The sequence below is a fragment of the Crocodylus siamensis genome, chromosome 5, assembly GCF_052110815.1.
Source record: "Crocodylus siamensis isolate JL-2025a chromosome 5, ASM5211081v1, whole genome shotgun sequence".
NCBI classification, from domain to species: Eukaryota; Metazoa; Chordata; order Crocodylia; family Crocodylidae; genus Crocodylus; species Crocodylus siamensis.
Genome location: NC_143399.1, coordinates 37,159,456 through 37,187,285, shown reverse-complemented (window position 1 = coordinate 37,187,285; position 27,830 = coordinate 37,159,456). Strand labels below are relative to the sequence as shown.

The 27,830-nt window shown below is 42.5% G+C and overlaps 3 protein-coding genes across 4 annotated transcripts in view; 2 read left to right on the top strand and 1 right to left on the bottom strand.

Moving 5' to 3' along the window:
• Positions 1-364: 364 nt before the first annotated feature.
• Positions 365-11,590, top strand: LRRC39 (leucine rich repeat containing 39). The gene is made up of 9 exons (XM_090049699.1): positions 365-501; positions 2,255-2,471; positions 3,468-3,573; positions 5,024-5,180; positions 5,292-5,428; positions 7,947-8,092; positions 8,563-8,715; positions 10,038-10,174; positions 11,282-11,590. Exons 2-9 carry the CDS (start codon positions 2,320-2,322, stop codon positions 11,305-11,307), a joined length of 1,014 nt encoding a protein of 337 aa, XP_089905825.1. The 5' UTR covers positions 365-501; positions 2,255-2,319; the 3' UTR covers positions 11,308-11,590.
• TRMT13 (tRNA methyltransferase 13) lies at positions 11,027-21,042 on the bottom strand. The gene is made up of 11 exons (XM_090049698.1): positions 20,867-21,042; positions 20,403-20,449; positions 20,094-20,160; positions 18,566-18,628; positions 18,387-18,456; positions 17,062-17,168; positions 15,927-16,094; positions 15,543-15,615; positions 14,939-15,013; positions 12,103-12,532; positions 11,027-11,827 (listed from the first exon to the last, which is right to left on the bottom strand). The coding sequence occupies exons 1-11, from the start codon at positions 21,017-21,019 to the stop codon at positions 11,632-11,634; spliced, it is 1,449 nt and encodes a 482-aa protein (XP_089905824.1). The 5' UTR covers positions 21,020-21,042; the 3' UTR covers positions 11,027-11,631.
• The window catches only part of SASS6 (SAS-6 centriolar assembly protein), a 26,420-nt gene continuing 19,632 nt past the window's right edge, over positions 21,043-27,830 (top strand). The window contains exons 1-2 of one of the 2 annotated variants that reach the window (XM_090049695.1): positions 21,043-21,142; positions 24,815-24,875. In XM_090049695.1, coding sequence (XP_089905821.1) covers positions 21,069-21,142; positions 24,815-24,875 — 135 coding nt within the window. In that variant the 5' untranslated portion in view covers positions 21,043-21,068. The other variant, XM_090049696.1, reaches the window with a different exon arrangement.

The following is a 27,830-nucleotide window of genomic DNA, read 5'->3' as shown; positions in this document are numbered from 1 at the left end:
AAGTATACTAGTGCATGTGACCTCTAAATTACTTTATGATGTTTTTTGTTTTCATTAGTCAAGCACTCTACTGTTAAGTTGGTTTGTTTGTATTGTTATTTTCAGCAAAACACTGCAAGTGCGGAGCAAACAGTTGTCAGATTTAGTGTGTTTAGATTTGTTACCAGGCATTATAGGGTTCTTTTTGTTCCTAAATTCTGATGATTGGTTTATTCCATAAAAAATTTATAGGGTCATGCTCACATTCTGAAAACTAGGAAGACATTCAAAGTGCTAAATGCTCCAGGGCTTTGCAAACCAGTCCCATGTGATACTTGCTATTCTCAGCATAGGTTAAAATTAGAACTAGGCTGGCATTACATTTCAATTTGCTGGAGTCTGTGTGAGAGTTAAATGGTGCTAGCCATTTAGCCAATACAGCCAAGGTTTATAACTTACCTTTGCTCTTGCATGGAAATCGATGAGTCATGGAAAAATCTGTGAATGCATCAAGTGATTTAGGTAAGTTCTTAAATGCTTCCTTAGGGCTGCAGGTTAAGGTTAATGGGAAATGTGGTTGTTCAGGAGTAAGTTTGCAGCTGTTTGGCAATGAAAATTGGGACTGTGCTTTTAAATTTCTAGTTGTTCATGATCACTCTGGTATTGTATTATCTTCCAGAAAGGGTAGGGACAAGAGGTTCTGGTTTCAGCTTTTGCAGTAGTTTTATTGTTACGTAATTATATTTGCTTGAGAACAAAGGTTTGCAGTCAGGGCCTCAGGTATTTCATGATTCTAAAACTGTGGGAGTTTTGACTCCCCACCCCAGGATGGTTGTATATTTGAGGATCTAGATTTTCATCAAAAAAGAAAGATTTATTGATTTTATGGTTCAAATATTTTCAGCAGCAGTAGCAGAGACTCCATTCAGGGACTGATGTTCCATTGTGTCAGGTATTGTACAGGCATATAGAAAAAGCCAGTTTTCTCCAAAAGCTTTAGTATTAGAAATAGGAACCGAATGCTAAACTGCTGGAGTGTTGTCTTTGCCAACTGCAAACAGCCTTAAACAGTAGCTGAGAACTATAAGTAAGCTGATTTATTTCGATAGGTTGCTTGCCCTGAAGTTTAATTTGCCCTGAATGCTAATTTTGTTTCTGTTGTTTTGGTAGAAACACTTGACTAATGTATGTAGTCAGCACAGTTGGACACTGGGATAAGAAGTAAATAGCTAGTTACTGGTAAAGGGTATTGATGTGGAAATTTAATCTCAATGAGAGAAAGGAAAGATATAATAGAAATGCTTATCAGTTTAAACACAGAAAAATCCAACTACCACATAGTCATTCTAGTGCTACAGCTGGTTTGTTTTTAGCATGTTTAAAGGCCCAGTTAAAGGAAAAATCACGCTGAGAGACACTGTTTTAAAAATATGACCCTACACCAACCATGGGAAGAAGATTATCTTGTTGTGAAAGAGTTCTTCTAACGTATATAGTGGCTAGCCTTTCTACCTGGCTGAAACACATTTCAGATTTTCAGACAAGAACATGTTTGAGACAGTGATGTCTTTCTTCCTCTCGTTCCCCTTCCTTCATCCAATATTATGCTTTTATAATAAAAAACTGAGAGGCAATATTGAAATCGACTGCTTTTTATTGTATTTATGGTTCATAGTTCTACCATGCTGTTGAAAATCTGCATGAGCTTGAAACAACCCCAATCTAGCCCTCTAGACTTCAGGAGGATTAATATTAGATATGGGTTGCTTGATTTCAGCCCTTCTTCAGAATAGAAAGTTCAATCAATACAGTAATGGCTGAGGAGAACTCTTCCAGATTGGAGCACAGGAATGCCCAGGTATCTTTTCTAGCAGTAGCTAAATCCAAGATGATAGGCAATTATGTATTAACTCATGCAGAGAGGATATGTCTTCCTAATCTTAGGTAAACAGTATGCCTAAAACTTATGCCCCTAAATGTAGGGGTTTCAATACCTTATACTTTTTATATTACTGTTGATAGTCTCATCACTTCTATCATTTTCTCCTATTCTCAAATCTTATTAAGGCCTTGGATTCAGTGCTCTCTAGTGGCAGTGATTTCCACAGGCTAACTCTGCATTTCAACTTAATGAGCTGTCCCTTTGCTTTTGTATTACAAGAAGAGATGCTGGTAATTAGAATATTAAGTTTCTGAGAGTCCCATCAGCTCTTCACAGTGGTTGTGGTTAACAAAATAGGCAGGGTATTTATTTTATATTCATGTCTCCTTCCAGCACATGCAAATAATATGTGAGATTGTAATGACGACAATGAGTCTGATACTCAAAACCAGATACCTATGACTGAACTGGAATGTGTAAGAACCATGACTGAAACTGCACTTTGCACTGGTACGTTCACTGCAGTAAAGATGCTTTGGGAAGTGAGAATTCAGAAAATAAATGAAGAACTCCAGAAGGAAAAGGAATTCAGACAGAGGGCTGTAGGAAGGTATGTTCATCATAAGTCTGCAGTAAATGAGACAGTAAACTGTTTGTTCAAACGTGGGAGATTATGATTTGTCCTTTTGGGAGCATCTGGTTCCATGATCCTCATTCCAGAAAAAATCTTGTTCAAGGGAATCTGATCAGTTCTTCATAGCATTATTTTCAATTGTAAGTAAAAAATTAGTACAGCTGCAATGGTAATTTTGACATATATATCAAACTATGAAAGCTCCTACTGTCTTAATATGCTTGTCATACTGTAAGAACGTTCTAGTTTGTTGTACAGTACATCAGTCCTTATTGGCAAGTGCTCTCTCTTTGAAATATTCCCCATTTAATGCTCAGAATGATTTTGATCTTTTATTATTGGGGATTAGTCTGTTGACTTGCATAAGCTTTAGATGGTTTCAAGCTGACTTCATATATATTTTAATTATAAAGGATTTGACTCTTCTTGACCTTTTGTGATAAGGACCACAAACATAGAACTGATCAGGTTTCTGTTTGTGGATGTACAGCTTATGTTGTAGGACTGTGGAGTTGAAAAGACTAAGGAAGTTGTTGTCCTCATCCTCATACAATTGTTTTCTATTTAGAAATAACCCTTAAAAATTAATTGTCTTTAGGACTTTCCCCCATTGTGTTTTTTTTTTTTTTTATGCTGTCCAGGATGAAACATTACAAAAGTGGATGGAAGAAGTTATATGCTTTCCATAAAATAAGACTGTGCAGATCTGAAGTGCAATCACACAGAACTGCAAAATGTTATTAAGTTACTGTAAATAGAAGTCCTGTAAATTATCTAAGCCAAACATTGCTACATATCCAACCTTAAACACCAGAGTGTTTACTAGCATCCACTTAAAAAAAAGTATTTGTCTGACTTCCATGGAGGCTACTAGACAAAAACTTATCTCTTTGCTATTCCAGGGAATAAAAAGTAATAGTAAATACTGCTCAAATTTAGAGCTGAATGACAGAAAGAATTTTTGTTTTGTAGACTTGCAGTTGTCTGGGAGGAGAGAGTGACTTTAGCCAAGCTCAAAAAAAAAGTAATTTCTGAAGATGGAAGAGCTATTTTAAAGATAGAAGAGGAGGAATGGAAGGTAATATTTAGCCTATTGTTTGTTTTGAGTGGGTAGATAATTAGACAACTAAGTTATTTGACATCTAATCCTAGCCAATTGTATTCTTTTCCCTCCATTAAGTGTCAGTAGTGTGCTCTGTACTGTACAGAACACACAGGACAAAGCAGGAAGAGTAGAATTACCACTGTCAAAATAGTCAAGCCTGTTTTATTGAAAACATACTTTAATAATGGAGTACTGAGTACTAATTTTTTAACTAAAAATATCTTTCCAGCTGGGCAGGAGCATTTGGTTGAAGTATATCTTGTGGATTAAATTACAAAGTATTTGTACCAGATTTGTAATGTACCAGAACTACAGAGACACTGGGCAAAATCACCAAGGTGCCTAGCAGCTCCCAGGCAGCAGAACTACTAGTTCTACTGCATGGAAACCAGGCAGCTGCAAAGTAAATGGTAGATGCTGCCACTCTTTGCAGGCTGCAGAGCCAGTGTTGCCTGTGCTAGCTTCAGAGTCCACTGCAATGAAGAAGGTTTGAAGACTTATGGCTGAACCAGCTCCACAGGAAGTCATTGGGAATCTTTTTCTATTGACTTTAATGAGAGTTAAATAAATTGCAGGCTAATGGGGAAGTGGCTTCAACATCCAGTGTTGCCTACTTGTCTACCCAGAGCAGTGAATTTCAAACTATCTTAAGAAACCTGTTGTAAAAAATTGCTACATTTCTAAATAACCATGTAAAAGTTATATTTTATCCATTTTTAAAATGCATTTGAAACCTGCTCTGTGATTAGTTAAATATTCCACTTAACACATGCAAAAAATCCAGCACTACTTTCATTTCAAACTTTTGTTTTGGTTCTTGGGTCCTGTTACTGACACAGCACTGTAGGTATCAAAGTCCTGGATACAAAGACTGCCACACATTACATTTAAGACACAGTTAACCAGTTAATCAGTTAATCAAATCTTAAATTGTGACCATTACGTCAATCAGTTAATGGTGTGATAAAACAAGAAATAAGCCACAATGTTAATCCGCAAAAAAAATGCGATGACTTTGTGGCTCGTTCCTGTCATGCCATTAGTTGAACTTGTGGCTAGGCGCCCTGTCAGCTGATGGGTCTCCCAGCCATGAGAGCACATGGTGTGTGATCCCAGCTCCCTCTGCACCAGCAGTAAGGCCTAATGGGATCTGATGCATGATCCCACAGTCATGACTCCTGCCATGCATGTATGGCATGGTAGGAAGCATTATTGCATGGATTGCATATTGGATCCCATCACACCTTTACCTGCATGTCTGGCAGGGGTGTAAAAAACAACATTGGTTTGTTGGTTGGTTGGGGGTTTTTTTGCTTGTTGTATAGGCTGCATAGGCAAAACATCTATAAAAGTGTTTCTTCCCCTTACTCATTCTGTATACTTAGGTGGAATGTCCTTCTTTTTCCCCCTACCGTCTGTTTAGTCACTACCTTCTTGCTTACTGAAATTAAACCACCTCCAGGAATGGCAACTCCATAGAATTAGTTTGATGAAGATCCCTGAATTCATTGGAAAGTTTCAAAGCCTCATTGTGCTGGACCTGTCCCGAAATTCAATTGAAAAACTACCCAAAGAGATTGGTGAGTTGTACTTAAAGCCACTTCCTTAACTGGAGTCAACACAGTAGGATTGGATTTGGCCAGATGTGATAATTATTCAGGTATATTCTCTTTGATTTGTGTCCTGTGCAGGCCAGCTGACTAACCTCCAAGAGCTGCTTCTCAGCTACAATAAAATTAAGTCTGTTCCTAACGAGTTAAGTCACTGTGTCAGCCTGGAAAGATTGGACCTAGCTGTGAACAGAGATATCTGTGACCTTCCTCTTCAGGTTTGAGAAAAGCAATTTTATTTATATACTGAATGTTTTCACTGCCTAAAACTATTATTTTCATGGAAAAAATGAACTTTTCCTTTTTCTGTGACTTTAAAATGATATGGTACATTTAATCTGTATGGAAACTCTTGCATGAAGTGTCAAACCAGTGCTTGATTCCACAAATACTCAAGCCTTTGTGTTATCTGTATTTACATGAATATTCAGACTGAAGCAGTTGGATTATTTGTATCAGAAAGATAAGTATATACACAGATGTTTGAAATAATGGAGTTTAATTCTGTCCAGATCAGTTGCCTTATAGAGTCAGATCCTCTGTTTATGGATGTTAGCTTAGATTCATGGCCTTTAATGAGAAAATACTGATTGACAGGAGATGGTGATTTGGCTCATTGTCTTAATCATGACCTCAGGAGAGTTGCATTTAAGGGTGAAGCCATAGTTCATTCTTCCATCATTCAGTTATTGGTCTCCTAGCAGGGGCTACTTTTGAAAGTGACCTGTGATGCAGACAGCTGCTCAAAAGGAGCTGGACTAACTCCATTGACAGAGGACCTTGAAAACAGTAGAGAGAGTAATAACTTGGTCTCTATTTACCCAGCCTTAATCTGAGTCACTGACCTCAAGTAAAATATCAAACATCATAGTCCTGACTGGGGTTAGAGATGTTTATTGCATTGCAGAACTGTGTCCATTTAATAAACCTGTAAAACCCAGTAATGACCAGGCATTGTTAACATAAAATATCAAATATTAACCATTCTAAAATGATGTAGCACAGATCACACAGTTTCATGAAGTCAAGGGAAGGTATACCATGATAAAAAGGGTTCTAGGATTCTGGGCCAGTTTCTTATTTGCACTGAAGCAATGAAGTACTGTCAAAGGGCCTGAGTACGTAGTCCACAGAGGGACTCAGGTCCCAGGAGAGTGAGTGCTATAGTCTTTAACTGCTAGATATGTAGCCACCATAGTGAAATCCAAGTGCTAGGCATCTAGGGTATGTCTGCATTGCATACTGTGCTGCTGGTAGAGATGCAGAGAATGGCTTAAATGACCTAGCTCAGGATCTGGAAGCAGTATATCTGCATTAATGTGGAGGTCTGCTCAGACTAATTTACCCTGTTTCTCAGCTCCACATGTAAGGCAGACAGATGGGCACTAAGAATGAGATCTACAAAAGTCAGTAGTATGGCAAGCAGTCACTTAAATTATCTTTACATGGTACTGCATTGTGTCAGGTGTAGGGAATTTTAATGTCAGAAATGGAGGGCATCTAGGGGAGTGATTCTGAAAGGGTGCATTGTGAGATCACAGTGCGAGATAAATGCTGTCCTCCCCTGTCCAGCATCCTACACCTGCCCTAGCTACTCCAGCAGCTTCTCCTTTTGGGGACTACTGCCTTCCCCTACCCTTTCCTACCTCCAGGTAGACCCTGTGCTGCACCCACACGATCCCAATGGCACACACTGTTGAGAGTGGATAGGTGGCCACATAAACAGAGTGGCACTTTACAGGCCAGTTTGTTTTCTTCTCTCCTCCCCAGTGAGACCCTGAAGGAGCAGCCTCAGCAGCAGGGCCTGGCCTTGCCCCCCTGAAGTACAGAGCAGGGGTCAAACCATGAAGAGAGCAGAATGAGGTTCTGCCTCCATCACCCTTAAGTGGCACCAGTTAGATCAGTGATTCTCAACCTTTTAGCCTCAAGACCCCCCTCCATATTTCTTCTGAATTTAGATCTATCTCAGTGATTTTCAACTGGGGTGCAAAATTCAGAGGAGTTATGGGGGGAGGAGGGGATCTTGTAGCTAAGAAGGTTGAAAACCACTGGTCCAGAGACTAATCTTTTGCTTAAAGAAAAATGTATTTGCTGCCATTTTTTTTAACTGTACCTCTCAGCACTCGTGTGATTTCCTCTGGCAGGGAAATGGAATGTATTATATGTTGTAAAAAAAAAATCATATTCACCTTTCTGGATGTAAGAGCTAAGTGTGCTGCCAATTGAAGAAAAGCATGTGCCCAGGGTATAAAGTCTTTGGGAAACCTTGCTTTAGGTCTAGGTAACCTTTGACAGAGGGGTTTAAACAATCCATTGATACAGATCAGATTCTGACTTTTCCAGGCTATGTTAGCTGTGACACTCTTTTCTGCTATGCATTCCAGGAAACATTTTAACATTTTTAAAATTGTTTTGTTTTTTGACTAAGATGGCTAATTTGCAGTTCTAGGGCCCTACTGCATGTTCAAATTGAAACTGGATAGAGAAACCAGCTAGAGTTGTTACACATTTTCAAGCACTAACTTTGTAGCTGGCTGGCCCTTCTTATAGCTGGATAGTCACTTTTACTGTATGATAATTACTTTCCACATGTGCTTGGTCTAAATTTATTGTGCAATTAACTAGTCAATTGCATAACATATGTAACGTAGCAGGGGCCTCAGTGAAATCTCTTGCTTTACAGTATATGCAAAGGTACATTACAGAATATTAATAGAAGACTTTCCTTCTTTTTAGCTCAGTAATCTAAAGAAACTTTACCATATAGATTTGTATATGAACCAGTTTACTACCATTCCTTCAGCTCTCTTGAACATGCCAAGTCTAGAATGGTTAGATATGGGCAGCAACAAACTTCAGCAACTTCCTGACGCTATTGACAGGTAACCCCTCTACTCCCTGCCTAGCCCATCTTAGCTTTAATTCCATTGCACTGAAAATCTAGTTATTCAGTTGTTACAGAATATTATCAGGCATCAAAGTTTACAACAAACTGAAACCAAGCAACATTGGTGTGTACTTTTTTTCTAAAATGGAATATTCTGCTTATGCTGTTAACATAGCAGGAACATCTCAAAGCAGAATTTCATTATAAACTACTGTTTGGTGTGAGAAGTAAAATTGTATAGTATTACAGTTTAATTTAGTCATTGACAAATCATTACATTCATGTAATCAAGTTAAATTGTTTTGCTATCTAAAATCTCAACTAGCAGTTTAATTGAACATTACTGTATTGTGTGAGAGAGAAATTATATGACATGGGAAATGAATCAATTCCTTTATAATAGTGGTTAATCAAATTATATTATTTCCTAATACTATATTAATTACCTGTTCTCTATTCCTGCAGAATGGAAAACTTGCATACTTTATGGCTCCAACGAAATGAAATAACCTGTTTACCAGAAACCATCAGTAACATGAAAAACTTAAGCACTCTTGTCCTCACCAGCAACAAACTCCAGAATATTCCTGTTTGTATGCAGCATATGACAGATTTGAGGTAAAAAAAGAACACGCCCCCCCCCCTTAAGATATTCGAGTGTAGGGGTGTCAAAGATATGGCCCATGCTGGCCAAGCCCTGCATCTGGATCCACTTCTACATTAAATTGAACAAACTACAAGTTAAGCATATACATCAAAACTGGGGGACTGTGGTGTCGACACCTACAGTCAAATGGGTCGCCAGCTGGCTGGAGGGCCACACCCAGACAGTGGTGGTGATGGGTCATTTTCGTCCTGGAGGGATGTGGGCGTGGGGTCCCCCAGGGCTCGGTCCTCGGGCCCGCACTGTTCAACATCTTCATCAGTGACTTGGACGAGGGGGTAAAAAGCCCCCTGTTCAAATTTGCTGATGACACTCAGATGTGGGGAGATGTGGGCACGCTAGAAGGCAGAATAGGCTGCAATCAGACCTAGACAGGTCACAGGGGTGCGCGGATGAGAATAGGATGGGATTCAACACAGACGAGTGCAAGGTGATACACCTGGGGAGGAACAACCAGCACCATACCTACAGGCTGGGGAACTCCCTTCTCAGTACAGAGGCAGAAAAGGATCTTGGAGTCATCATTGATGCCAAGATGAACATGGGCTGGCAGTGTGGGGAGGCAGTCAGGAAGGCCAACTGCACCCTGTCATGCATCCACAGATGCATCCCAGAGAGGTGATCCTTCCCCTCTATGCGGCACTGGTCAGGCCACAGCTGGAGTGCTGCCTCCAGTTCTGGGCGCCGCACTTCAAGAGGGATGTGGACAACATAGAGAGGGTCCAGAGGAGGGCCACTCGCGTGATCAGGGGAGTCCCCGTTTCCCCGAGCACTAACAGGAGTGACTAGAAATAAAGCTGGCAGAGGGTAAATTCAGATTGGACATCAGGAGGCGCTACTTCACTGTGAGGGCAGCTAGGATCTGGAACCAACTTCCAAGAGAAGTGGTGCTGGCTTCTACCCTGGGGGTCTTTAAGACAAGGCTTGCTGTGGTGGTTTGACCCCAGTACTCTTTCCTGCCATTGCAGGGGGTTGGACTTGACGATCTGGTCAGGTCCCTTCTGACCCTGCTAACTATGAAACTATCACTAAAAATGTTATAGATACTTGTTGATGCAAAGCCACTCTTTCATTCAATATGTTAAAACACATAGAGCTTTCTTGTTAACATTAATCCTAATTGTAAGACTTTGTAAGACTGTCATAGGAAACTACAATTAATTTACATCATCTTTTCCTTTAAAATATTGCTTCATGGAGGCTACTTTTAGTTTCCAAGTGTAGTTGGTTCTATCTTGGAGCTTTCTAAGTGTAATGTTTTCTGATGAATTTCCAGATTTGTCAACTTCAGAGACAACCCACTGGAACTGCAGGTAACACTTCCCCCATGTGAGAACACTGAAGAGGAAGAACGGGAGCTATTTGGTATTGAGTTCATGCATATATACATTCAGGAGTCACTCAGGAGAGCAGGTATGTCCTTTATACCATCCCTAATTAGAATACAGTTTAACACAATATTAGAAAACATAGGACTAAAGAGTCAGTTGGAATTAATTTGGAGTCTCCCTGCACTTGGCTTGTATGGGGAGATTCCACTCTTTGGTCTTTATATATTCATCATGAGTTTGGAAAAAGTGAAGAGTTAAAAAGAATAGTGGCACTTCCATTTTTTTTCCTGACAGTAGGTAAAAAGCATCAACACTTGATAAATAAGATGCATCTCAAAAACACCAGTCCCCCTCCCATTCCCATCCCTAAATTGTTATTTAATCCTACCTCTTAACAGAAGTCCCCGTAGCACCAAAAGCATTAACTGAGGGCACTTGTACAGGTGCTCCAGAGGTGGTGGCGGGCATAGTGCTTTAATTAGAGTGGCTACAAGACCTGTTCTAATTATAGTGCCACAGCATAGCATGTATTGGAGTCCCTGCACTTAAAAATGGTGTTGGGGGCACTTGAACTAAAGTTCATCAAATGAGCTTTAGTTCAAAGTGCCCCTACCACCATTTTTAAGCATGGAGAAGTTGATATACAAGATGCAGGAGGCTGCTGGAATGTGATAAATTACCATGCTCCAGCAGACTCGATTAATCAAGTCTGCTCTAATTCACTAGAATTAGAGTGTGTTGGAGCAGCCTCTGCACTCGTGTACAGACACCCTGAGAGAGAAGGACTTGGGGATTTAACTACCTTTTCCTGTTCAGTGGTTACAATTGTAGGCCAGGATTGAAGCATATAAACAGAACCCTGAGTCAACCTACTTTTGCTATATCCATTAAATGAAAAGAAAACTTAAGTGAACTTACAAAAAAGTTACAAAAATTCAATCATGTCAATTCCAGTTTTTATTTAATCTCCCTTACAATGTTTCACATGTGGAAATACAATTAACAAAAATCATCCTGAGGTGGCATCTGATTGCCAGGTGGTCTTTTTTCTCTAGCCAATCCCCTAAACAGCTAGAAGTCATGAAATAAAAATATTGGTACATTAAAACAAACAGACCAGAAAGAATGTTCATGAAGTTCAAAATGTAAGAAACAAACATGCTTAATCTCCATTTTAACCTATTTTCAGAAAACCTGGAAGACAGCACCTCCTGATACCATAAACAATGAAGAAAAAATATAAAACTGCTCCTCTAAGCTAAGCTGGTTGCTTGTTGAAGAAAAATATAAGTTCTGCTTCTGAATGGAGAAAGCAACAGCAAGTTCCAAAGACAGATGGATGTCTTGTAATTTTCATACCACTAAGAGTCAGCTGGCATTTTTTGATTCCATCTGAGATTGTAAAATTTAATGCTTTTGTAAGTGCAGAAAAGGCTACACACTGTTTTCAATGAGAGCTGCATCCATGAATAATGTTTTGATAAATCCAGAAACATTTTGTAGAGTTCTGTATTCTCTCCATTACACATATATCTCCTATTATGCAGTTGGCTGGAGTATTGAACACTGATTTGGTACAGCTGTTAAGAGTACATTCTCCAAAGACACAGTGGAATCTGTATAGTATTGTAACACAGCCTTGTACCCTCTCTGTTGTAAATATTCAATCCGTCCATGGTCAATCAACAGTTTACAAAGATGACCTATCTGTTTCCGTTCTTCAACAGTAAGCAGCCTAGTTTCAAAAAGAAAAACATGTATTAGAGTATTTGTATTAAGTTTATAATCAAAGATTGTACAAATGGGTACTGGTGCATTTCAACCCAGGCAAGCGTGACCTTTAGGCTAAAGATTTTGCAACTTTTTTATTTTGAAATAACAGGCAATTTTAATTAAGTACAACATCAGGAGGTTTTTGTAAAATGGTCCATACTGATAACAGAGGTACATTATATACTTGCTACATATGAGTCATTTGTGGAAAAGTTAATGTTGAAAGGGCTCACCTACCCTTGCATGCTATCAGAATTGCATTCAGGCCTGTTGTATGCTTGGTCATGTTCATCTGCGTCACTGCTTTGGGCTGTACATTCTACATCACTTGAACAGGCTTCAGATATGGTTTCTTGCATGCCACAGGTTGCCCAGCTAGACATTCTCTGAAAAAAATTAAATTCTACTTGTCCAAGTCCAACTTTTTTAAAGAATTCCCTGCCTACATAATGCTTCCAGTCACACCTGTGGTGGCAACATAGCGCAATAACAATTCCAGCCACCGTGCTGTAGCTCTCTGAAACATTCTCTCCACTCCTTTCCTTGTCAGTAGAAGTGTTGGAATCAGCTTGGGTGTTATCACTCTTGAAGCGTTTAGCTGAAGGTTCTTCATTTATTCCATCATCCTGGGTTGCAAAACTTTCAATCAAACATCTCAGAGCAAGATCTGTGAACAGAAGTTGCATTTAAATATGGCTGTAGGTGACTAATGCAGCATTAATGTACAATGTAAAGTTTGGGTAGGAACTTTACCCAAATTAAGGGGGGATACTATGCAGCCCAAAAAGCAACAAGATGCAGGTTGATGACATATTATCAGCCTACATTAAAAGGTATTCATTTCAAACTTCTGGTTTTAACTGTCACAGGGCGGGGACCCAGGAGCGGCTGTGATCTCTCCTGGCACCCCTACTGTGCCAAGTTGCCTGTCTAGCACCCTCGTTCTCGCCTGCCATGACTTTGATGGTTCTAATATATTAATGGGAGGCTGCCGTTACTTGACCCCTTGGACCCAGTGCTCTCACCCTTCTGGTCCCTGCTGTATCTGGATAGATTCTGGTGCACCCCTACCCTATAGGTGCCGCGTGGCTCCTTCCACCCCTAATACCATGTCCCAAACCTCTCAGGTGTTCCGGACGTTATCTGGTCCTATGTTCCTTCCTTAGTGGCCCTGTCTGCAGCCTCTACTCTTGTGCTCACCCTCTCCGGGGCTTCCCTTGTGTACGCGCGCCCTCTCTGGGGTCTCTCAATAGACTCACCCCCTCTCTGGGGTCTCTCAATAGGCTTGCCTCAGAACACTTGCCCCTGTCAGGGCCGTCTCGCGCTCCCCGTGTGCTCACCCCACAGGAGTCTGTCTAGGGTTCCCTGTGCTCACGTCACCCGCACAGGGATCTTGTCTCCTGTGCTTCCCACAGTCGGGGCTCAGGTGGCTGTAGCCATGCCTGGCCCCCTGACCCTCCTCATGGGTCTTACGCCCTGCTCGGGCTCCTTACAATTGGGCTCAGGCAGCCTCAGCCTAACCTGGCCTTGAGACCCCCTTCCCAGGTCCTATGCCCACTGGGCTTTACGCCAATACTGCCCCACTGGGCTGGGGTCAGGGCACCCTATTAGCTTCTCCCAAAGTCACCCCCACTGGGCTGGGGTCAGGACACCCCACTAGCTCCTCCTGAAGTCGCCCCACTGGGCTGGGGTCGGGACACCCACAAAATGCAGCACTACTCTCCAGTGCACAAACTGCTGTGCCTTCACTGGCACCTGATTACTGCGCCCTCCCAGGGCACCAAGAACCCCCACACTACTGGGGAGCATCCCTGAGGCCTCCTACCCCTACAGCCTCTCTTGGTCCTCCAGTGTTACGCAAACAACCAAACAGAAACACAAAGCCATGAGCCAACCAGCTGTAACATAAAATAAGCCTCGTGGCTATAAGATGAATTCCACGCCACCCTGGCCCTCTTTCAATATCTCCCTGTCAGGGTTCTCTCCACCTCGTATCAACATGCAGGTGATCAGGCTGTCCTGCTCTGCTCTGCTCTGCAGCAGAGCTTCCTCCTGCTCAGGCTGCCAGAGGGGAACTGCCTGCTAGGCTTCAGCCTGGGCTATTTATATACTCCAGGCCCTGCCCCCCCAGTCAGCTGACCAACTGCAGTTGCCCCAGCAACCGGCACCTCTAACCCCTCCTAGGAGCAGGGCACCAGAGTGCCCCTGCGACATTAACAAATAATGAGCTTAGAAAAAGATAAGATGACCTGACCTGCTAGTGACAAACATTCTTGAATACTTGTTTCACATAAGTCATATAACTAATATTCCAACTACACATGTATTTATTGTAGCACTCTCTTCTGTAAAAAGGACTAAAACTCATTTTTAGTATACATGTTTGTAGGAAATTATTACAAAGATGATATGGTTGACAGTGTTCCATCAGTATATCATCAGGTCCAGTTACTTTCGTCTCCTCAGGCTGAATGAGCAGGTACCCATTTATAAATGCGTCAACTGGGAGTAGCTTTCAATGCAAGTTCAGAGCAAGGGCCAAGCCTCTGGACTCATGAGATGCATTTCCAAATCTACCATCAACCTGTTCCCAATAAAAATATATATAATACCCTTATATACTGTAATTGTAATCATTTATACATTCATATTGTAATATTACAGCATATACTTGATTGTAAATGTCTTGGTCAAGTTGAAAATCTGTAGGACATTTTTAACAAAACCAAGTCCAAAATTAGGAAGAAAGTACCTTCCCTTCTGCCTAATTCTAAGAAAAACATGTTTTATCCGTTTAAACAAAGATTACAGAAATCTTTATTCTGCATAGCAATTAACAATGTTCTGTTTCCATCTGGATTGGCTCTTTGGCTACTGGTCTTCACTTGTGCCTGCCATCACTGAGTTAGGATTTTATGCAAATCGACAAAGGCTTAAAGTATTACCGGTGCATGTAGCAGCAACGGAAGGATTAGAAAGAACAGGGCAAAAGAATCATAAGAACAGTTTTACTTTCCAAGAGGTTTATAATCAGCATTCTGCATTTACATGAATATATTTGTACAGTTAATACCTGTTGCAACACCGCACAAATGCTTCCCAATTCCTACTACAGGTAGTTTTTCTTTCACAAGAATGGGTATCTTATCTGAAAAAAAACAGAACTTGGATTATTAGAGCTAGGGAACATCTTACCAGATATTGTCTTTCCAGCATACAAAATTCAAGCAATGGTATTCCTTTCCCCACACACACACACAATTATCTGTATCTAGAAAGAGCTACAAAGTATACTTGAAAAAATAAAGAGATGAGAAATGACTTGGATAAATATGCTGCTCATACATTACGTTATCCTTTCTCTTCTTCAGTGTAGAAAAATCATTAAGACTTTTTTGAAATGTTTTTCTTTTGATGAATCTGGCCCAAAATTAAATCCTATAAATTTAAAAGAACTATTTGTACAAATTAGGAAGTATCTAATTTCCTTAACCACTTAAAAACAGGACAACACAAAAATGACTGAGCAAATACTGAGAATCATCACCTACATAGTAAACACATTAAACTGGCGCTATACATAACATTTTCCTGCATTCTGGCACTATGCAGTTCACAGTTTTCAAGTAAACTTCCCAGTCTCACTGAAAGTTAGGCAAACTAAAAAACCAACTTACTTAAACATAAGTGTTGGATATCAACTTGAAGTCTTTCAAATATGGAGTCTCTTTTTCTGTGTTTTCCATCTACCTGTGTGAGAAGGACATTACATGATTAAGTAGTATTGGCCACTTAAAGAAGTGCGCAAAATTGTGCACTTTTTAGTTATTTTTATAAAACAATCCCTGTTCAAATGAACAATAATATTTACAGAAGGATTTTTTATTACAAATGTGTTATAAGCAAGACTTAGAACCACAATAAGAGCTAGTTAAACTTTTGACATTTTTACAGGTCTTAGTTAAGATAAAACCTTTTTAACTTCAATTTTCAGAGGTAATCAGACTTTGAGCAAATATCACATTAACCAGGCTTGCTAACTCCATACCATCCTGTCCTACCTTAAATCTTGTAGTTGCCCTTTCCACGAGCAGAAAGTGAACATTTTCAGTATCTTGCAAGGCAGTATCAACCCAGTGAGACAGCTTTCCTCGTCCAGCTCCAAACTCAACAAAACATCTTCCTGGCCCAAGTAAATGCAACTGTTCCATGTGACCTAAAATAGAAGCCTACAAACTTCAAATGATTATGAACCAAGCAAATACATACTCCGCATGTCAATTTTTATGGAAAACCGATTTAGCTTACCAATCAGAAGCCTTTTCCCAGAGCTCTTAATTCATAAATAACCACTTGGGACCATGAACAGCTCTACCAAAAATGTAAAGGAAAGGACAGGGCAGAGGAAATAAACTCTCTCTTTAGCATCATCCTTTCCCAGTTCCCATAGAAGTTCATCCATTAGTTCTGGGCACGGATTTAGCAACCTGTGCCATTATTTTTTCAGCTGTTCCTCACAATAGTCACACAGATATGGAATTGGACCTCTGTGAGGCATTAGTGCTGCAGTGGTCTACCTGTGGCTGCTACAAAGATGTAATTCATTTAATTGTGCTGCCATGGAAATTAGGTCCCAATAAGGTAGTGCAGGGCAGCCAATCATTTCCATGGACCCATATGCCTCTATCATTCTTCAGCTCCCTTTCCAGGATTTGTTACATTTAGGCAGCCTCACCCCTACTCATTCAGTCCCCTAAAAATCCCTCTTATCCAGAAGACAATTCTCAGAAAAAAAGCCATACGGCAAACCTCATTGTTTTTTGACCCCTCTCTCACATTTTCTCTGCAGTCTAACAAATGGAAAAGTCAGGATATTCTACTACTGCTTACTTAATAATCCTTTTCCTTTTTTGTAGCTAAAATTGGATTTATTATAAGTTAAGAGCATAAAAAATAGAAAGTATGGAACTCATCCTGAAAACTCATACATGCTTGTTATTTATTTCAGGATCAAAATAAACCTCCCTTGTTAACAGCTATAATTTCACAGCAGCTATTCTTAAACTGTAGAAGGGTAGCTTGGAACCATATCAAATATATCTTGTGTTACAAAACGGTATTACAGATAAGCTAGAATCTACAAGAATAAAGCTATAGTAAAGGAAGCTATTGTTACTAGTAACACAGTGACATTACCTGTTGCTTCAAGTGCTTGAAAGCAGACTCTCCATTTTTTGGGTCGTTTAAAACTTCTTTTAAGGCCCAATGGGACAGAGTTGGATCCTTAAGTATAGAGCTTATACCTGTATAAAATGCAGAAGAATATCTTTTAAGTTCAATTAAAACAGCTACCCAATGTCATTCTGGCTTCCACCTTCATCCTGAAATAATTATGTGTTACTTAATTTGCAAAATCTTTTTACAGCGCTGACACACTAAACATCTGAAACAACAAAATGAAGAGACACTTATTGGTATATGCCTAAAAACTGGCAACTCTAAATTCTTTAAGTGAAATATCCTTATCAGTCAAATCCTTCAAGTTTCAGACAAGCACTTTTGTAGTTGATCTTCATATACTTTTGGGTTTAGTTCACAGTGGGTCTGGGTCTGTCTACATGGCATGTTTACTGTGGAGCTCCCTAACTGCTCCACAGTAAGTGCTGCAACATCTACACATGCAGCCTCATTAGGTTGCAGTAAATTAATAAGCTCCACAGCAGGGTAGTACTTGTATTTACAAGTACTATCCTGCTGCAGTTTTTGTTTTCTTTTGTTTTTTTACTGTGTAGCAACACGTGTAGATGCTGACTTAGCTGGATGGGTACAAGGGTGAAGCACCCTTGTGCCCCAGCTGGCCCATCTGCAACATGCTGAGCTGGGCAGGAACAGCTCTAGGTTGGCAGACTGATCTCTGGGGCCCCTACCAGCTAGGGCTGCTCTGACCTGGTTCAACGTGCTGTGACGTCCCAGGCGCACATTCAAACAGCATGCCCAGGAATAATAAACTCCATTGTAATAAATACTGGAGCTTATTGCTGCACCTTAATTACATGTGTAGACACGCCCAGTATCTCCAAAGATTTAGAAAACTGCTCTAATTTTGGCACCAATAAAATAACCAAGAATAAATACATGATTGCCTGCTGCTTGTTCAGAAGCAATTTTCCTGGCAAATGCTTTTTCCCAGAGCGGTACATAGCCATCACTATTGAAGTTGGCACTCAAAAAGGAAGGTGAACAAATATATAATTTATCTCATCTACGTTAATAGCAAAAGAATAAAATTGACTTGTGCTCAAAAGAACAAACTAGATGGAAAGGGGACAAATACTAGCTATCAACATGACACAGGTAGTTCTTTAATACTAATATGCCTGAAGTGACAAAATACGTATTCCTAGTAATCTTCTTTTCTTCTTTAATCTTTGCAGATATTCCACACCCAAATAGTCACAAAATATTTGATTAGTTCTACAGACCAGAATTTAGAATATTTCACCCTAAAATTAAGCACTCACCATTACTTGCTTTTTTCAGTTTTCTAATTAAATCCTGTAACTCTTCTTTAGACAGAGAAGAAATTGGTACCTGTTTCAAAAATTAAAAAAAATAAAAGGGCTTTCCTCTTATTTTGTTCTTTAGTTATAAAAAAGCACAATAATGAAAAACAAGTAAAATAATTAATACATAGACTCACCTGCTCTTCAGGTATTTTTGTTACATCTTTTAAACCTGCATTTATATCTTGAACATAGTAGACCTTAATAAAACAAACAGCAGCATGAAAATCAAGTAGACTCATAGCTGAGAATAGCATACAAAGCCAAAGGAATGTGCATTCTGCAATGCACTAATAATAATTCACTTAGCAGAAGTCAAACCATTAAAATGAAGAAAAGAGTTCCAAGAAGATGCTTTTATTAGCGTATTAGGAGTTGATTGTGAAAACATTCTTCAATAGTTTTAGTGGTTATTATAACAATGATTAATCTGACAGATTTCAAGAAGACTGAGGACTTTGAATTTGCAAAGTCCTGCTAGCACTGTTGGCAAGGAGCGTGACAGTATCAGACCCTATGGCTGATGTAGCTTTGCTAACAGAATCCCCTAGGGCAGATATGTCTCTGCTAGCAGAAGCTGCCTTCTACCAACAGAGCATCTGTTGTTCAGGGAAGTAATGTAACATTGCAGGCAAAAATCCTCCTTTTGCCAGCAAAGTTGCATCAACACTGGGAGATGTACTAATGTAGTCCTGCCCCCTTAGCTATGGCAGCAGCAGCACTGTAGCATAGACAGACAATTTACTATGCTACTAACAATCTAAAAATTGAATCCTATATTACACTTGTGCCACCACTTCATATTTTATTTTAATATCAAAGTCTTCCATAATTAAAAGGATCTATTTTACCAGAAGTTCTCTAAATTTCTTGCCCACATAGATGAAATATCAACGTTCACCTTCAGTTTACTTGAACAAGTTTGTTGGCAGTAGGGTTTATCAAATGCACCAGTGAAGGATCACTTGCATCCACTTCCCCAAAACAGGCAAGAGCTACTTACTTGCTCCCATATATCTACATGAAGTATACCATTACCATAGGAAAACAGAGTCTTTTGCTTTGAGCAAAATTAGGACACTGGGACACACGCACACAGCACAATCCATGAATTCTGTTTCATACAGTATTTATGCATCTTTGCATGGGTGACTCTTGGGGAGGGTGGGGGGGTGGAGAGGGGCACTTGTCTCCCTCAGTGGCCAGTCAGTGACTGGGGGGACCAACCGCACCGACTGGGTGCGGGGCATCTCCGTGGCCGACTGTTCTGATCTGGAAGTGCCAGCGGCATGCCACTGGCACTTTTGGGTCAGTGCAATCGGCCGCAGAGGGACTGGGTGGATCAGTTCTCCTAGCGCCCTCATTCCCTGGCCAATGCTCTCGGGCGGGGGGGGGGGGGACACCAGCACTCTCACTTCCCCCCCGACCTGTCGTCTAAGCAGCAAGCGCTGGCTGTCAGGGTGCACCAGCACTCTCAGAGGGTGGACACACACCCCTACACATTGCCACTGCATTTTTGGTTTCTCCCTTTTTATAAAAAATAAAAACTTTCTATGTTGAGATTACTGCTTTCTGGTTCCCAATTCCAGGATAAATTGTATGTATTTGTATAATAAATGGTTCTTTCACTTCCAGAGGTGGGACTGAATTGAAAAAAGTACTTACAGGCTTTGGTTTCTCTCTTGAATTACACTTTTTCAAATGCTTTTGTAGTTGATCTTCATATATTGTACTAAAATCAGAGGGAGGAAAGTTAGCTGTGATAGCATGAAGTCAAGCAGAAGGCAGGGTGCTGCAGTAAGAGTGGCACCTAATACGGTAACTTGTTCAGGCAGACATGCCTACTTCATCAGAAGCCAACAGAGTTAATCTCTAAGGTGCAACCCTGCCCTGCCTTCTGCCTAAAATGAGAGAGGAAAAAAAAAAGCAATGGGAGTCATAATGAATATACAAATAAATTAAAAAAACACTTACTGGTTTGGATCAAGAGGGCATGGAATTCTTTTCCTATCATTTTCTTCCTAGTTGAAGAGAAAAATATTACACTTGGCCTGTTTATGGGACATTCAATTGTCTTGTTCTAAAAAAAAAAACTTGTAGAGGTGCCCCTGTAGATCACAACACTCACATTACCAAGCCTGGGTTTACTGAAATGGAGCACAAGGTAAAAATAGTGCGTCTTCAAAAGGATAAACCATGTGATTTCATGTATGCTTTTCATACAGCATCTAGTTAAAGCAACTAAATGGCTAGGAACAATGTTCGTTGCTACCTTTCGGGCACAAACGCCCTTCTTCGGGCACGCACCCCACGGCGGCGCCCCCAGCCCATCGCAACGGGGACGCTGGAGCCGGTCGCTCCGGGAGGGGGGGGGGGGGCGCGCGCGCCCCGCAAAGCCAGGGAGGCTCTTCAGACCCCGGGTCTCCCCTCGCCACTACCTCGTACTGCCCGTGCTCGCCGCAAAAGCGCCTGCCCGGGGCCGGGGTCATCCTGCAGAAGCGCTTCTTCCGCTCCACGAAGTAGCCACAGCGGCCGAGCTCCGGATTACAAGCCCCAAGCGCCTGTGGTGGCAGGCCCTGCTCGGTCGCCATCTTGTGGCCCCGCCCCCGCGGGAGCCAGGCGCCAAACTCGACGCGCAAGATGGCGGCGGAGCGGCTGTTTGAGCGCGCGGTGCGGCTGCAGCTACAGCTGCAGGGTCCGGCCTGCGAGGAGAGGTGAGCGGATCCACCCGGCCCGGCTAAAGCGACGCTGCTGGGAGCCCCCGAGCCGGCGCTGGAGCTGGGGTGTCCGGGCGGCTACGGTCCCGCCGATGGGCTGCTGAATGGCCTGTGTCGTGAGGGAAGAGACCAGGCCCCGGGCGGGCAGTGTCGCACCCCACAGCGGGATTTGGGGCTGATCGCACGCAGGGTCACGGTGCTGTCAAGCCGGGTCCGTCCCTCTGTGAATGGGAGCGGGTTTCACCGCCTGCCCAGGAGCATCCTCAGGGAGGTGGCAGTGGGGGGACCCGTCCCTCCCAAATATGTCCCATTGGCCTGTGTGGGGGGAGCTCCCCCATGGCCAGCTTCCCCGCATATTGGTGCTTGGGGAAAACCTGGCTTCGCCAGGGTCTCGGGGTCCTGGGTGAGGAAACACCACTTGGTCTTGAGATCTAGCCAGTTGCAGAAACTGGAGCCCATTTGCCACACTGGACTGCTCACTGACACTCCTGGGATGCCTGCCTGACTGCACCCCAACAAACAAACTGCACGGAGAGGGAGAGGAGCTGAGTCAAGCCGTCCCCCCGGGATCTCTGATGTTCCTCAGAACAGCAGCAGATTAAGTATGGAGACACGTGAGCATTTGAAGCATTGCTGTCTAAACCACAAAGGAATATTCTCTTTTTCTCCATTGAGCGATGCAAGCATCTATTTCTTTTCAGGCAGCCACAGTTACTTGGCTGCATAAGTGATGTTTTGGGCACTCGCACAGTGTGCACAGGTCTGTGAACAGCGCAGGGGAGAGATGCAGAATCGTCTGTTGCACAAGTGCAGCCTTCATTGGCATACGGAAATGAGGGCCCTTGCGTTTTAGCTGAGGAGTTAGTGAACTCGCATAAGAACTGCAGATTACAGGTTCCTATTGCCCAGTATCCTATGTCACATCGTCGTTTTAAAGTGGTGATCTCACTCCTGTCCCTGTTGTTTTATTATTGCCTTCCTCTCTGATGGGGGGCTTAAGGGGCATCTTTACATGTGCTCCAGGGTGGAGGGGGGCCCCCCTTTAATTAGAGCAACTCTCAGTAACTTTAATGAGCTTTAGTTAAAGTACCCCAACACTATTTTAAAGAGTGGGGACACTGAATACATGTGACATGGAGGCTGCATGGGTGACTGGTGCCTCTTGAGTCCCCCAGTGGCCAGCTGCTGACCCTGGAAGCATCAGCAGCAAAACCAAATGTACTGCCTGCACCCCCACTCCCCGGCTGGTGCCAGTCTTGGGGGGGGGGCACTGCCCAGTGCTTTTCTTGGTGCCCCCATTCCCCAGCTGGCAAGGGCCATTCTTGCAGGGGGGCACATGCCCATGGGCGACTGGTGCCTCCCAAGTCTGGGGGGGCACCAGCGAGGCATGACTGGGGGAGGGAGAGGCATCCCCAAGCAGACAGCCAGAGAGGTGGGGTGTCCCCCAGCGGCCGGTCACTGAGCGTGCCAGTAGCTTCTGCCACTGATGGAGCCAAATTTGTGCCCGCTACCAACCAGAACGTCGGCTGTCAGGGGGCACAAAAGGCACATCAAAAGGACCCTCCCTACATGTCGCCTATTCAAGTGTGTCATTCCTGCCCGCCCCCCCACGCCTGTCCTATGCATCACCTATGGTGCTGCAGTACTGCTCGATTAATTGAGTCTGTTCCAACACATGCTTATTAGCATGGATTGGAGCAGACATCCAGCATGTGTACAGGTGCCCATAGCTTCTTGTGGTGGGCCTTTAACCCAACGGATCCCACAGTGGCAAATAGGCCTGTGTCACACCATTGTTTTAAACCTGTGACCTCAGTCCTGTCCCTGTTTTTTCTTTATTTGTACCCTGAACGCGTTTGTGTTCCCAGTAGCCTCCCTACTAAAAGAGGCTTAGAGTTCTTCCTTGAGGTACCCAAGCTTGCAATCCACTAGGCATATCAAAAGGACCTGTGTCACACAAAGGTAGAAAGCAAATGCTGAAAGGGAGAGTGAACAGAGTATGTTTCTTTCTCACTTGCAGCCTCCAGTGTTTAAGGCTAGAAGTTCTGATTCAGAAGCTGTGCCCCTAACTCCCATGCTCAGTAATAGCTGTTGTATAATTCCTCCAAGAATTTGTCTAATCCTTTTTTAAATTTGGTTGCCCAGGAAGTTGAGGACTTAGGGCCCCTATACCCGTACGCGGAAAATGATGCGCACCGGCAGCCTTCCACATCGTGCATCAGCGTTGCTGTGCATCTCTGCACTGAAAACGTGGTGGGGCGCTTTGAAATAAAACATGTTTGATGAGCTTTAGTTGAAAGTGCCCTGCCAACCATTTTTTCACCTCATGGGATGCATGTGAGAGGTGGGTGCTTTTTAAAGCACCCAGTGCTGCATCCCACAGCGTGGGTCAGAATGTTCCTGGAGTTATAGGCCTTTCCTGAGATTTGAGTCTGTATTTGCCTGGTTTCCCAGCATAGTGTTCTAACCACCAGGCCACAAACTAGGTGTTTTTCAGGACCTTCTTCAGCCCTCCTTGTGAGACTGAACCATTAGGCAGATTAGAGAAAGATCTAAAAGGCCATAAGGAAGCAAGCAAGTTGGAAGGTGTTGAGGTAGAAGCTGCTTTGGAATAGAGCAGACGTATGGCTTGGATTAAGTCAGGGGTGGGCAAAATGCGGCCCGCAGGCCATATGCGGCCCGCCAGACCATTCTATCCGGCCTGTGGGGCCCTGAAAAATGTAGAAAATTAATATGTATCTGCCCCTGGCTGCCTGTCACGTGGCCCTCAATGGCTTGCCAAAACTCAGTAAGCGGCTCTCCACCTGATAGAATTACCTGCCCCTGGACTAAGTTATGGCTTGGACCCTTGCTCTCACTAGGGCAGAAACTGCTCCACTTGATTGATTTTTGCCTATTTTATCCACTGGCCTTTAAATGCAAGCTAAAGCGCAGAAGCTCAGCTTCAGAAAGAGCTTTTGTGTCCACACTGCACAGAGCTTAATAGAATTGCACACTATGTATGTACCAAAAACACCACTTGTGCAGTCAGAAAACTGGCATTTGGGCATACAAAGGGGACTAGAATAGCATTCTACATTTCTCAGAAGACTGAGAATGGGATGCTTGCAATAATAAAGACTGGTGTCAGGAACCGGAAATACCGTCATGTGGAATCACATTGACACTACATGGTTCAGCAGGATTGAAAAGTACAGCAGAGAATTTCTGTCATTTGAACTACAATTGTAGTAGCAGGTTGTTATCCTCTGTGTACATGAGTAACTTAAACGGAAGATGGAGGACATACTCTATCAAGAATGGGCCTCGTAGGTTTTGCTAATAGAGCAGTGTTGAGACTTTGACATCTTAAATTCTTTTCTGGGTTTGGGAAGGAAATATACTGTGATGGCCACCTGCCTTTTGTCCTGTCTTGTGTCTTATTTCCTTTTATCTTTTCAAACAACTTCTTGTCCATATCACCCCTGGCAACCTGAGTCCTCCTTCTGATCTCATTTGAGTCTCAGTTTTCCTCACTAGAAATGGTTGATATATTTTTACTGTTACTTTAAAAAAAAATAGTTCATTTTCCAGCAAGGGAAACTTCAGTCTGAATGCTAAGCAACTGAAAGAAGTTTCTTTGACTGGAAATGTTATACTATGTTACACTTCCCTGCTTTTTTTCCACAGGAGAATGTATGTTCGAGTGAGCATTGAACTACAATCAACCTCTACTCCCATTCATAAAAAGGTCTGTGGATTGTGTACTTCTTGTTGTTCTTTAAGCATATTAAATGTTTTATGCTCACATAAAGAGACAGCAAAATAGTAAGGCTTAACTATAGGTTCTGTCATCTAGCTGCTTCAGTCCTTGAAAGCCTGGTCTCTGGTATTCATATTTGTTGAAGTCTTGGTAAATATTTTAGTATAGGACTTTTTCCCTTGGCCTGTTAATGCTTTTATCAATCTTACAGTGTTGTGAGTCTTACTAACTTATGATAAATTTGAGAATTAAAACAGTTTATAGAGGCTTTGGCTAATGTCAGTGGAGTTTTCTGGCATTGTCCTGTTTTACTTACATTTGGCTGTTATTTTAGAATTCTGGATTGTTGACTTTAAAAATGCATGGTTTGAACCTTCCAACAATCTTTTCCTGAATATAATACATTACAATATTTATGAGCAACTGTTTTAGTTTATTTTATTTGTCTGTAGCCTAATACCATAACATCACTATCTATTGCAAGATAAAGGCCTCATAAAGTCGCTATCTTTGACCAATTTTACTGTATGTACCTTTAAATGTGTGGTTTTTTTGATGCTGCAATCAGAGGTGTGACTGGTATACATAGGCATTTCCAAGTTAGTTTTATTGTTATATAAAGAGGGTGGGGATCAATTGTACCCTTATAGTAATAGGACAGGAAGTAACCTGTTTAATTTGCAGCAGGAAAGATTTAAGTTACATATGAGGAAAACCTTTTTAACTGTAATGATAACTGTGTACTGGAACAAGTTCTCAGGGCAGAACAACAGATTCTTGAGGTTCCTTTTAATTCTAAATTTCTAGCAGATAATTAGCTTGGATGCCAATAGCAGTGAGGTTTTTAGTAGCATATTGGCTGCCCCCTTGATTAGGGACCCAGGTTTCCAAGCCGACACTGAAGCCTGTGCTACCGTGGCCTGGCTGGCAAAGACTGCCTATAGTCCAAGCGTTAAAATCAACCAGCACAGGTGGGCTAGGTAGCATATAGCATTGTGGAGATTCTGGGTTGCATTGCTGCCTATAGGCAGGTGAAGACAAGCTGCTGTAATTAGACAAACCTGTTATAAATGTAGCATATTTTGGGAATGGGAAAGACCCGGAATTTTAGCCTCTCTTCCCTGTGAAATGTGAGTTCTGTTCTGTGCTGTGCCTGTAAGTGGTTTGACAAAGAATCTCACCGTGAGCTGGTAGCTGACCTTTTTCTTGTTTCCACCCTTTGGTTTCTGTTCCCTGTTAATGTAGATTTATCCCAGTTGCATGCTTTATTTTCCTTGGACTATGGTTGTTTATGCTGCTTTTTGTCCTGGTATTCTTTTTATCTTATCGTGATGCCAAGCGCACATACATTTTCATAGCTTTCTTTACAGCTTTGGACATGTTTCTTAAGCCTTTTCAATATCATGGCTGTATCTACACGAGACACTGACTGTGCAGTCATTACTCTATCACAGGGGTTCTCAATCTTTTTTAACAAGTGTACTTTTCTGGTGGTGGTAGCCGGATGTGGTGGGGCGGGGTCTTCCCACTTCTAGTCGCATGTGCGGCTCCATGGGCTGCTCATGGGCCTCGTGCCCAGCCAGTCGTGCGCCATGCTTCAGCAGTCTGTGGAGCTGCCAGCCGGGCGATATCTGTGTGGCCTGCAGAGGTGCCACTGCCCTCGCTTTTCTGGCCCTCCTCCTGCAAGGTGGTGGTGTGGGGTGGTGGTGGCAGCTGCCACGTGATCCCCCCGCTCCACATCTCTCCACACAGGGGCACTGCCTTTGCCCGCCTGCCCTGCTCTGTCCCTGCTCGCCCACACATACCCCCTATCACCTTTCCAAGTACCCCTATAGGTACACATACCCCTGGTTGACAACCCCTGTTCTATCATACCCCCCCTTAGTCTTCTCCTTTACAAACTGAAGAGTCCTAGCCTCTTTAGTTTCTCCTGGTATGGCAACTGCACCCAGCTGCTGATCATTTTGGTTGCCCTGCTCTGAACCTTTTCTAATTTTATATCTTTTTCTGTGATCTAGGGACCAGAACTGCACAGAGTGGGTGTATCTACACAAAACGCTTTACTGCGCAGTAGTTTAATTTAGTTTAGACTAAACTACTGCACAGTAAAGCGTCACCATCTACACGTGTGCAGCATTTACTGTACAGTAAATGAGTCTACTGCACGGTTAGCTACTACTTATAAACACAGGTAGTAGATTTACCGCACAGTAGCTACTGTGGAGTAGCGCATGTGTAGACAGCTGACCAGGAGTAAATTTCTCCCAGTCAACCCAGGTAACGGGGCAAGAGAACTGTCCCCTCCCTGGGGAGCTTTTACTTCCCAGTCCCTGCTCTGATTGACCCCCACACATGCATCTGAACACACACCTAACAGGAGGAGTTCAGCTGAGGGCTGCTTCTGCCCTTCTATGCCCTCCTGCTGCAGCCAGGGGGAGCTCCAGGCTCCCCTGGGTGCCAGCCTCTGGATGGCAGGGGGCATGGGAGCTGATCCTGAGGCAGCATCCCACCGAGCCAAGGCAGCTCCCCCTGCCCCCTGTGGCCCCCTGCTGCCTAAACTGACTGGGAGCAATTTGCTTCTGGTCAGCATCTACATGTGTTAGTTCAATGAGCCAATTTCTATTACAGGTACTAGAAAATGGCACATTAGATTAATCTATTGTTCAGTAATTGGTGCGCACATGTAGACACTGATGCTTTATGTACAGGTGCTTTTAGATTAGTCTAACACGCAGTAAAGCATCTTGTGTAGGCACACTCCCTGTGCAGCATCCACTTCTGTCACTGTTGGGGACAGGATACTGGGCTACATGCACCGTTGATCTGACTGAGTATGGCGCTTTTTGTTCTTATGACACCTCCTTATAGTTTTTGCTGCTCTGCGTGGCCCTATCTTAGTTATGAAAGACTGTTTAGATAGAAGATGGCTTCCTAAGACAATTG

Coding starts and splice junctions, on each gene's coding strand:
- LRRC39 (XM_090049699.1), top strand. CDS start 2,320: ATGACTGAACTGGAATGTGTAAGAACCATGACTGAAACTGCACTTTGC. Junction 3,574..5,023: donor TAGAAGAGGAGGAATGGAAG/GTAATATTTAGC, acceptor CCGTCTGTTTAG/TCACTACCTTCTTGCTTACT. Junction 8,716..10,037: donor CAGCATATGACAGATTTGAG/GTAAAAAAAGAA, acceptor ATGAATTTCCAG/ATTTGTCAACTTCAGAGACA.
- TRMT13 (XM_090049698.1), bottom strand. CDS start 21,019: ATGGCGACCGAGCAGGGCCTGCCACCACAGGCGCTTGGGGCTTGTAAT. Junction 20,450..20,866: donor GCGAGCACGGGCAGTACGAG/GTAGTGGCGAGG, acceptor CTCTTCAACTAG/GAAGAAAATGATAGGAAAAG. Junction 17,169..18,386: donor ACTGAAAAAAGCAAGTAATG/GTGAGTGCTTAA, acceptor CATTTTATACAG/GTATAAGCTCTATACTTAAG.